The 12,429-nt window shown below is 37.2% G+C and overlaps 1 protein-coding gene across 1 annotated transcript in view; it reads right to left on the reverse strand.

Moving 5' to 3' along the window:
- Positions 1 to 12,429, reverse strand: part of GRIN3A (glutamate ionotropic receptor NMDA type subunit 3A) — a 145,349-nt gene that overhangs the window by 89,692 nt on the left and 43,228 nt on the right. The window contains exon 2 of the mRNA XM_031450120.2: positions 4,940 to 5,544. Coding sequence (XP_031305980.1) covers positions 4,940 to 5,544 — 605 coding nt within the window. The remainder of the gene's footprint in view (positions 1 to 4,939; positions 5,545 to 12,429) is intronic.

The following is a 12,429-nucleotide window of genomic DNA, read 5'->3' on the forward strand; positions in this document are numbered from 1 at the left end:
TGGAACTTGGATTTAGATGGCTTAAATCTTCTTCTATAAAGTACTAACTGAATGACCTAAGGCATATCACTTAACTTTTCAAGGTATAATTAAGGAAATTAAAGTTTCCAGAGATTAAATAACTTTGCCAGGGTCACAATGCCCATAAATTATTGTAAAGGTGAATGGGAATGCCCCAAATTAGAATTCTATCATGCCACCTCAAGTTCTTCTGGAACTCTTTTAGTATCCAGGAATGAAATGGGGACCATCATCAGTTTACCCCTTGAGACTTTTGAATGGGTATTTGTTTTGGTCTTTTTTTTTTTCTGAAGCTTCCTAGTGCCTCATAATACCTGGCACATAATAGGTTCTGAATAATATGTGCAAAATCAATAAATAAAGCAACATTTACTGTTAATGAAAAGCCAGTGAATCTGGGTATTGCTCGACCATGTAAGCATGAAGATGAACATAGCCTGGAGGGAAAGAATCTCTAGCACAACGGACCATTCTTTAAGGACAACTGAGGAGGGGGCCTAACAATGCCAGAGGATAATCACGAGTAGAATGGGTGTTGTTCCAGTGATGAATGGTAACCAAAAGCTAGGTCAAAGAAAATGGATAAAAAATACGGATAATTAGAGAAGCTATTTCTTGGTGAAAGAACAAAAGAAGGGGGTTGTAAGTTTCCTGGGAGCAGGGCCCCTGTTTTCTATTCTTTGTGTCTCCAGCATAAGCTAAAGGCTGAGCTTAATATTAATAAGCTTCAACATATTTTTGTGGACGAGTAAATGAATTAAACACTGCCTATGTGATATAGAACTGAGCTGTAGAAAGCTATTCAAATAAGAAAGGCAATATTCCATAGCCTGCCAAGAAGCTAGAATAACTATCAGGACCATGATTAATTAGCCAAAGGGTCAGGGATGTCTTAGGTCAAGTGGAACAAGATGCCTATCAATGTCTAGGCTCTTGGAATTCTGAAAGAAAGGATAACTGACTTTGACCAGACTATGAATAACTCAGGGAGCTCTTTCTCCAGGAACAATAGATTCGTTAGCACCCAGGGCCTTCAGATAAGCATGGGCAAATCCTAATCCTAGGAACAGGAGGCAAGTCCTCAAACTTCTATTAATTTTCACCAGAGTCTGGTGTTTAGGATGAGATAAGGGAATAAATGTGGGCAAGGCTAAAACCAATTTTGAGAAATAAAAACAATTTTTATATCTTAATGGTTTAAAAAATTACTTGCAAGGATTTTATGCTGTATTATTTTATTTGGTTAATTTGTTAAGGATTATGATTTTATAAATATGTCACGGCTAATGTTCCACTATTCAAGTGACATCCAGTATGCATATAAAATGCAAACTTCTAAGCTTGGCATAAAACCCCTGTGTGGCATGCTCTCAGACGAACAACTTTTCCAGAATCACGGCAGAACCTCTTCATGGGCAATGTATGTGCCAACTGTACTAAATTACTCTTTTGGATCTTGATGAATTTGCATATGCCATTTTCTGTGCCTGTGGATTTCCTTCAAACCGGAAAACTCCTAATCATTTATCAAGACTCAATTCTAGTGTTTCTGCCTCATCATCAGCTCTCCGAGAAGAGTTAGTTATTTCCTCCTCTGTGTATCTGAGCTTATTTTTACTTTTAAGAGCTACATATCCCTTTGTTTTATAACCATTGACTCACTTTTCAACCTCATGCTCTAGGCTGTCAGCTCCAAAAGGACAGGATACAACTTCATTTTGTCTACCTCACCCCAAGTTCAACAAATAGTCACCGACTGCACACAAAACACCCTTGCATGTGTATTTGTGAAGTTATTGTTAAATAATAGATATCATGGCTTCAAGTCATTAACATTTAATAAAACAACTTGCAAATAAACTGTTAAAGATCACTGTATGCACTTGGCCCCCAAGTGGTTTTGTCTACATGTAGTTATGATGGATGTTTGCTCTGGCATGTGGGGACCCAGGAAGAATAAAATCCTTTTTACCTGTAATTATGTCTACGTAGTCTGCCATGAGAGATGATCTTTCTAATCTAAAGGCCTATGTTGAAAAAGCCATGTTTGGGGGGATTTCATTAACATTTTAAAATGTTAACAACTCTGTCAGCCTAAACCGAAAATGACTGTGAGAAATGAAAGCTTGCACAACTCAGACACTTGCTATTCATGGCTCATTATCCTCACGACTTGCATTATGCAGTGAGGAAGTAGGGTCAGCCTCACCAAATTTGGGAACAATTAAGAAAATTACTGTATGCAGATGTGACTTATGGACTGAGAATCACGAACTTTCTAAAAGACTATATTCAACAAAATAAATCAGGATGATGAAAAATCCACAGATGTTTTATAGCTTAAGGCAGCTTTTCAGTTATTCATTATAAAGACTCTTTCCAGGGTTTTGCCCACTTCCCTTGACCCTTTCCTGAATACTTTGAAACTTTCTCTTTGACTGTCTTCCTCGGGGAGTTTAAGAAGTCCTAGGCATATTTCCTGAAGCTCTTTGAGTTCATTCTCAAACACATCCAAGGGGATAAAAATATTGTCACTGTGAATTGCTGCCAGGATCCAACCCTCACACTCTTCCTTTACAGCTTTCAGAGTTTGTGGAATAAACATGTGGAAATAACCACAAGGGCAGAGGTTGTCCACTAACCTAATATTCTATGAAAAAAAAAAAAAAAAAAGGAAAAGAAGGAAACCAGACGGTATCCAGGTAAGTTTAAAAACCCACTGTTTCTAATTTAGAAAAAAATTTATTTATCAACCATCCATTATTATTCTACAGCAACAAATGGTATAGGAAGTAAATATAATATAAAATTTTTTTCTTCTTTCTGTGTTAATTTCAATAAATGTCTATTCAGTAGCTGCTATGTGCTTGGCATTAAATTAGGCTGAATAATAGTGTTTCCACTTAATAGAATTTATATTTTAGTTTGGAAGTCAGATACATAGATAAATAAAGATGATGGAATGGACTAGGTACCACCATATAATTTCATGTACAAAGTGCCATGGGATCTCTATAGAAGGAGGCACAAAACTGTAATATGATTTCAGTTTTGAGGAGGCAGAGAGATTAGTTTTATCTTGATAAAATAAATCCCTAAAGTATAAACAACCCAAGAGTCAACAAATATTTCTCCTTGCAGTTTCTAAACATTTTTAGGATCCAAGCAGAATTAATTTTCTTGGGTTCTCCATTTTATATGGGACAGAAAGACAAATAATTTAATATAGTTTCACAAGTGGTTCTTCCTGTCTGCTGTTTAAGATTGTCCCTCCAAAATAATCACTATTTGGAATTGTAACTAAAGACTTTGCTTCGATTTTTGTTATGAAGGAGAATGTTTCTTACCCCAGATAAAATCTTGAGCCTTAATTATGTGCTAGTTCAAAAATAGTAGATTAAATCTGGATAGTAGCTATAAAATAAAACATGCACAGATGAGAAAATTCAAAAACAATATGGGAAAAACGGTAAGTTCAGATGATGATAGAACATCTTATTTTATCATTAATAGATTCCTAGTAAATGAACTTTGAATTATTTTATTTTAGTAAGAACATTCTTTAGGAAGTGTGTAGGCTATGCTTAAACTCTGCCATATATATGGCATTTAGCATGTTGCCTCACCCACAGTAGGTGCTCAATCCATATATGTGAAATTATGGATGTAAAATGCTTGGGACCTTCTGCTTTTTCTCAAATGTTTGTGTCTTTTTAAAGGCAAGACATCATGAGACCTTCCTGTGTTCCTCAACACAGATACCCCTGTTCCAAGGCAACTACCTGAAAATGGGGCCAGGCTATGGCTAAGCCTTTGCCTCTGAAACAGCAATATTTCTCTCTGACCACAGGTGATCCTTTTCAGAAAAAAATTTAGGACTCTTGTAAAAATATCCCTTAAGGACATTCTCCTTTTTCTGGGGATCATGAAAACTATGTCTATAGGATGGATTATAACTTTACTTAAACAGGTTTTTCATTCTAGCTTCTGAACTAGATTGAGGAACTGGAAAAGAAAAGTAGCTAATTAAAATATATATATAGTACCTAAAATATATATATATATATATATATATATATTACTCTTGTGGAACTCTTAGTTTGTTCTTTCTATCTATCTATCTATCTATCTATCTATCTATCTATCTATCTATCTATCTATCTATCCATCTCTACCATCTGTCTATCACAACTCCTCCATGGATAGTAGGATCTACTTTTTATGTAAATGGGCATAGGACATAGGAAACCGAGGCTCAGAGAAGTTAAATCACTTGACCAAGTCATGCCAATAGTAGGTTGCAGAGCAAAAATCCAAGCTCAGAGAGTCTGGCTCAAGGGTCTAAGTCTTTACCCACTACTCCACACCGCGTTAAGCATCATGGCCTCGGAGGAGAGAAAAGTGTCTCCTGCTTGACTAATTTTTTCCTCTGTACACGTGCAGAGATTTGTCCTATTCTGTTGATGTGGGAAAGAGTGGGCAGGGTAGAAACATCTGCTGTGCATCTACTATGAGCTGAGCACAGTGTTAGGTACTTCTCATGTATAATTCTATGGTTTCTTTATTATAATATGTCAAGCTATTCAATATCCCCCTAGTTTAGTAATTAGAAAACTAAGGCTCAGAATTTTTAAGTACTTTGCTGAGAACATACAGCTAGTGTAGGACTAAGCCAGGGTTTAAAAGCAGGACCAAATGTTTTCTCCTTACCATGTGCTTACAAGTCTATAGACCAAATTCCACATGACAGATCATGAAATCCTAGCCTTTTGTAACCAGAACACCTTTCAGAAATATTATTAGAGTTTAAAGCTACTCAGAGTCAAGATTTCTGCAAAAGGGAAATAGATACATAAGGAAATTTTACTTCCTGTCAGAGTCCTATGAATGGGGATGTAACTCAAGCCTCGCATCCTACCTTGATAAATATTGTCCTGAAGTGAGATTTGCAGTTTCCACATCCATGCAGTTCATCGTGCTGGGAATGAGAGCAAGTTCTGGCTGGATCATGGTGGCTGTGGCTACAGCTCTTGCAACCAGTTCCATGGCATCTTGTACGTAGTACTCAAAGATAGACTGTGTTGTTTTTCCATGAGCAATGAGACCTAAGGGCAGACCTTCTGTCCTCAGTTCCTCGACGTTCTGGGAATCCCCCAGCACCCAATGGAGCTCAGGGGACATTGCCCCAAACTGGGTGGTAATTTCAAAAATCTGCCGGATACTTCCCATGTCGCAGCCGAACATCACCATTGTGGGCGTACTGTCCTTAATGCTCTCAAGTTGGACCTGCAGGAAGCTCAAGAGGTCCTCAGTGGAGGAGAGGCTGGCGGTGATGTTGATGATAGAGCCCAGGTGGAACCTGGAATTATTCTGGGTAAGGAGGAGGAAGTCAGTGATGTTCCAGTCTTCCTGGCACAGCAATACGCTAAAATTGTACCAGTTGTTCATGGTCAGGATTGAGACAGTGACATCAGCATCAGGACTTAATGAATTTTCTAAACTCAGTTGGAGGTGAAGGGGATTCTGTATTTAAAGATATGAAAAACAAGAATTAGAAAGTATTGGCCAAAGATCATAACATCGGGTACTATTTGCTTTCTTATGAAGCTTAATCCTTTGCTTTTCCCTGTGATATTCAAATGCCTCTGGGACAAAGTTCCCGTAATTTGGAAAGCAAAGTTTCCTGTCTAATGGAATTGACTCCTTACAACTGATTTCCTTATAATTTTTGCTCAAAGTATCAGAGGGCAGATGGTTCTTGGTGTAAATGTCGGGGGTGACATAATCATACATTTAGTCTTAAATTTTTATCAGGCTTGTCGACTTCCTTACAGACAGTCCCCCTTAGGCATCCCATTTCTAACTATCCCTGTTTTTAACTGATTTGTTAAATTTCCCTCTCAGGTGAAATAACTGAAAGAAATTACTTTCACTTTCCTTTATAGGTAATAGCAGAAAAATCTTAAAACAGTACAGGTACGTGTAGAAGGATGGTGTGGAAAAAGGATGCATCACAGTTTCCCTAATTTCTAGCCCCTGGGTAGGCACTTCTAATATGTGGTGGTATGGTCTGAATGTTCATATTTTCCTAAAATTCATGTGTTGAAATCCTAATCCCAGTGTGATGGGATGAGGGGTGGGGCCTTTGGGAAGTAATTAGGTCATAAGGGCAGAACCCTCATGAATGAAATTAATGCCCAAGAGACTTAAGAGAGCTCCCTTGCCCGTCCCACCATGCAAGGACATGGTGAGAAGCTGGCAGTCTGCAACCTGGAAGAGGACGCCAACCATGCTGGCATCCTGATCTTAAACTTCCAACCTCCAGTATTGTGAGAAATGAAATTGTGTTATTTACAAGCTACCCAGTCTGGGTTACAGCAGCCTAAATACACTAAGACAGATGGAATAATCAATAATATATACATCAAAGTTAAAGATATAGTCTAATATTGAAGGTTTGATTGCATTTCTATATCTCCTGAGGTCGGATTCTTGCTGTGAAATGTGAAACGTGTGCTGTTTAAACCTATTTACATAACTTCCATCACAATTTCATCTACTTATAGAACTCACCAACTCAATGAAGGAAGAGTATCTTATTTGAAAAGTCACAGATCGTAGAGGTGAAGTAGAAATAGTCCTCTAATGAATACATTTGCTAATTGTTTTTCTCGAGAGCAAACATTTGACATACTTATCCTTTAACTGACAGCCTGAGAATGGTAGCACAATGCCTGACACATGCCGGTGCACAATAGATGGGGCCATAGTGAACTAAATGTATTCCCATTTGGGAGCTATCAGACTTTTGGATTATTTTTGAGAACTTGCCAAACCTTCAGGTCAATAACATAAGTAAAGAAACAAGGTGGACTTTCTCAGTAAAGATTCAAGCCTTTGTACAAAAGGAAAGGTGTGGCCTTCCCTAATGTGTGTAAGAAGAAATAGGGTTTGAGCTAAACTTTGAATTCTTTGAAGGGTTAAAAGGATTCTGATGTGTGTAGAATAAGGAGTGAGGATCAAAAAGATTTAAGGGAGAAAAACTATATCCAAAGGCAGTAAATAAGAGCAGTCATGGTGGTAGGAGGGAGGGAGCTTTAAAATTTGCTCTAAGAATTGGACTTGTATCATTCCAAAAGAAGCTTTTGTACAGGGCTGAAAAGGAGGAAAGCAGAACTTCTGGAGGACCATCTATGGGCAGCATTCCACAGGGAGAGGGGAAATAAGTCCTTCAGGATGTTGACTGGGTGCTAAGGCTAAGGGTTGAGACTGGAAGCCAGCGTTGGTAATGATAGGAAGGGTGATGAGAAAAGCTTTTATTTTTAAAAAAATGTTATATTTTTAACTAAAATTTAGTGAAAAGATCAGCTATGAGAGACAAAGGGAGAAAAGGTGTCAAACCAGGAGACAGTGTCCAGTAGGTAGTTCCTGTGTCCATGCTTCAGATGCCATACAAGGTAAGAGGAATGGACACTTCACTTCCTCCCTTCTACTACTGACGAATGTAAGTTGCTCCAGAGAGTGCTTTCTGCCCTCCTCTTCCTTCCCTTCTTCCTTTGTATTTCCTCCTCTGCTTTAACCCCCTTCCAGAGGCAAAGAGCAATGGAAAGCCAGCTTTACATTTAGCTGGCAGGAACAAATTATTCCCGACTGTTCTCTTGGCCTCAGCTCCCTGTTTTGTTGCCAGTTTTCTTTCTAAAACGTAAATATGACCATATCATTCTTCTGCACCATAACTGAATCACCCATAGAACAAATCTCAAAATCAATAGTATGGCTTCAGAGGCCATCCTGAGTCTTTAACTTTACCTCCAATACTCTAAACATGCACATAGTGGACAGTTTATTTCTCTTGTATCAGAGTGAGCATTTTCACACCTACATACATTTGATATGCTGATTTCTCCACTTGGGGATGTATTTGCCTGTATTCATACTCATCGTTCAAAACTCAGCTCTTCTGTGCAGATTTCCAGAAACTAGTTTATGTTCCATTTACTACTGTTTCTGCTGCTGATCTTTTTTTCCTCACAATATTTTACCCTGTTGATTTTCTATAGTGGGGAACTTTTTTTTTTTTTTTTTGGTTTGGGTTTTTGTTTGATTGCTCCTTTAATGGTTGCTCAAGCAAAATTAATCATCTCATATGTGTCATTTTGTTCATCCCTCTATTACAGCACTCTTCACACCATAATGTAGCTGTTTGGTTAGGTGTTTCTCTTCCACGCTAGACTGGAAGCTTCTTTAGGATAAGGACCGTATCTCAACCATCTCTTCTAGCACAGTTCTTAACATAAGACAGCATTTATCAACTGGAATTTCCTTGTGTTCACCTCAAGTCCTGGGCTATGATCACAGTCTTGTCACCGCCAAGATTGAGAAGACCATTTCCGGCAGAGCTTCAAGACCCAATATTTTGCCCCCAGTTGGAACAAAGGCTCATTCATACATTTCCTACAGAGAGATTCATTGAATCAGTATATGAAGAGCAGGCTCTAATGGAGGCAGGGATGAAAATGTTCTCCTCATGCTAATCAGGGAAGTAAAATTAGCTAATCATACTGAGCATTTAGCACCAGAGAAACAAATACACTTGGTGTGAGAGAGTGACATAGGAGTAAAATGAAGACCCCCGTCCCCATGGATAATGATTAATCCATATAATCACACTCATCCCTACAAACAATTGTACTAAGAAATTCCAGATGTTGAAATTAATCCTATCACAGACTTAAGAAACCTTTAACTAATTATTTATTAATAATTGTTCAGTAACATCTAGTGATACTGTATTTATCTAGCAGCCTCAGCTGCAGCATCTCCTAATTTCTCTCCATAAAGGAAGAGGCACACACACACACAGGGATATGAAAACTTATAACAATAAAATTCAAGCCTAAAAGTAAAATCAAAAACTGGAACAAAAACTAAACAAGACCTCCCCAAATCTGTGTCATACATATAGTCTGCTGTTTGCAAAAGAGCAACCCCCAGCCTGAAAGAAGGCATATATATACATATTTTTTAAAAAATAATTTCCACACTGTTTCTCTCCTAAATCAAAGATCCAGTAACATAACAACCCAAGAAACAGGAAGCCTCCCTCTCTCAACCATGCAGATAGAGTGAAACTGCCTCATAAGTACATTCAATGTATTTAAATAAAAATAAACAGGCTCAGTAGTAGGAGGTAGGGGGAGAGAAAATATGAAGTTAATAGTACTGATAATTCTAATTCTTCTAAGTGAGTGTACACTTTATTATGTATGTATTTTTATGTACTGTAATAAATACATTATTGCCCATAGTTGTATACACAAAATTGTACATGCCAAACTACACAGGTAATTTTGAAAATTGAAGTATAGTTGACGTACATTATGTTAATTTCAGGTTACAACATAGAGATTTGACACAAATACATTACGAAATAATCACCATGATAAGTCTGGTAACCATCTGTCACCATTCAAAGCTATCACAGTATTATTGACCATTATATTCCTTATGCTGTATACTACTTCCTCATAACTTATTTATTTTATTATTATTATTTGACTTATTTATTTTATAACTGGTAGTTTGCACTTCTTAATCTCTTTCATCTATTTTGTTTGACTTCTACCCCCCTTACATCTGGCAACCACTAGTTTGTTCTCTGTGTCTGTAAGTCTGTTTCTGCTTTGTTTTGTTTGTTCATTTTGTTATTTAGATTCCACATATTAGTGAAATCATATGATATTTCTGTCTGACTTATTTCACTTAGCATAATGCTATCTATATCACATCATGTTGTCACAAATGGCAAGATTTCATTCTTTTTTATGGCTGAGTAATGCTTCATTACATAAATGTATACATATATATCACATCTTCTTTACCCATTCATCTATTGTTAGACACTGAGGTCATTTCTGTATCCTGGCTAATTTAAGGAATTTTCAAATGCAATTTTCCAGTACTTTGAATTGAATCTTTATTTCTACCCAAGATGACATGCCACCCTAGTCCATTGATTTTTAGGCTTTTATTTCCATCATAACCTGCTCCAAAATTATTCTAGAAGCTGAAATTCCTAAAAGTACAGGGCAAGTAGTGTGGGTGGGAAATGGCCATGCTGAAATGCACTCATGGAATGAAGTCTCAACAAGTCAAGTGCAGAGCTAGAGGGAGATAGTACTTGCCAAGATGAGGATGTGGTTGTCAATGTCAGAAAACTACAAAAGTGTCAGAGATTTACCCAGTGGTGTAAGGGAAGGTTGCTTCATCTGCTATGGGTCACAGTGGATTTATAACTAGTAAAATATTAAAATTCCACAAAAACAAAAACCAGGCAAGAATGGCAAGAAAATCTGGAAACAGAAAAATGATAGAGGAGTCTTGCTGTAAGAGATATTAGAACACATCAGAGAATGCAACTTCTATATAACAATAATAGTTAAAACAGGTAAGTACTAACAAAAGGATTAACAGGTAAATAACTAGAACAGATGTTAATGTATATTAAGTACATTGATTTAATATACTATAAATTTAAAATTATAAAAGAATATGGAAGAAACATAGATAAAATTAGGAACTGAGAAAACAGGTTATTTGGGAAAATAGTATCATTTACTTCCTAATTCCAGCATATATTAAAAATAAATTCTAAAACATTTAAAAGTTAAAAAAAAATGCCAAATCATTAAAAGATAGACCAAACAGGTGAATATGTCTCAGTAAATATGTCACAATGATAAAGAGAAATACGGTAAACCAAATATTATAGTATACTTATTTCTAGCATTAAACATCTATCATAAACAAGCAAAAAAAGAAACACAAGAAACAAGATTATTTTCAACAAATCTGATGAATAGTTACTGTTTACAAAACATAAACAACATTTACTAATCAATCAGGAAATAGAATCTTGACTGAGCATTCATTCGACCAAGAAAAATAGTTGTAAGCTCCCACTGTGAGTCATGCTCTCTGCAAGAAGTTTCCTTTTGCTCACCTAATGGGTGAGATATAGACAATACACAGGTAAGTAGACAAACACTTAACGTAACTATAAGTTATGGAAATTACTGTAAATGAAACTAAGAGTGTGGCAAGACTAGGAAAGGGGAAAGAGTGTAGCAGGAAAGTGTAATAATTATGATCAGTAGCAAGGTGAATGCAAGTATTTGCATTGTACAAGCACTCTCTAATTGGGACTTTATTAAAAAAAAGGGATGTATATAAAATGGTTAATTTCTGCATATAGGTAAACATATAAAATGATTTGAAAGAACAAACATTTAACCAAGAATGTGGTCTCATTCTGACTATCCATTCTTCTTGAACTTGTCCCAGATAAATGGCTGGAGCCACCACCTGCTTCTATGTTTGATTCCTCACTCTCTTTTGCAGTGTCTGTACTGTTCTTGCTTAAATCCTAAACTGTCCTTGCTGTCTTTAGTCAGCTGAGCCTTTCTCTCCTTTTCTGGGGCAATAAGTATCATGGTTAGGGCCTAGTAGTCCTGGCAACCTTATCCTTCTGGCTCCATCATTTATGAGCCATGTGGCCTTCTACAAGTTACTTGGTGTCTCTGAGTCATACATTTCTCATCTCTAAAATGAGGCTACTACTACCTCTTACTGTACAGACTCATTCTGAGAAGTAAATGTGAGAATGTGATAATGCATGGAAAGTGACTGCCACAGGGTGAAGGCCCAGTGAGTGATGATTGTAATTTTCTTCGAGTTAAGTCACTGGGTTGGACATGCTTGGTCAAGTGACTGCAATGCAACTTTTTTCTTTCTTATTGCTCTTTTTTCTTTCTCTTTTCTATTTTCACACAATGGTCCCTGCACTAAATAGATATCTTTTACAAATACCAATTACACCAACTCTTCAGCAGGAAAACAGCAACTCTATCTCAGGATGGGAGAGGCCATTTATTTGGAAGACATCATATTCACAGCAGAGCACCCTGCCCCGCGCCCCCTCCAACCCTCCAAACTTCTCTCTTTGGTAAGTGGTTCCAGTGTCACTTCACAAGTTAAGGAATTTTTGGTGCCAACTGCTAGAGATCCCCTATCAGTCTTCATTCTTCCCAAGAGCACAGATTCAGCTGTTCTCAAGATCAGTAAAAGTTTCAAAAACAGGATTGGCTGCAGTAAAGAGCTTGCCAGACACTTTGAGATATTCCCTGACAGAAGAAAAGAGGTAGTGAAACTGGGTTTACTTTAAGCGTGGAGTAAAGATGAAATTCTCTCAGTTCTTTCCTGGGCAAGCAAACCCATTTAGTTTTGCCTTCTCGGCCACAGCTCAGAAAGTGCAAGTGAGCATAATACTTCCACCGCTTTTCACAGAGATGACACTCCCTCCCTTTCCCAAGTCTGCTGATTGCTAAAGGTGTTCAAAGGGCTCAGAAC

This window comes from Camelus dromedarius, chromosome 10 (genome assembly GCF_036321535.1).
Source record: "Camelus dromedarius isolate mCamDro1 chromosome 10, mCamDro1.pat, whole genome shotgun sequence".
NCBI classification, from domain to species: domain Eukaryota; kingdom Metazoa; phylum Chordata; class Mammalia; order Artiodactyla; family Camelidae; genus Camelus; species Camelus dromedarius.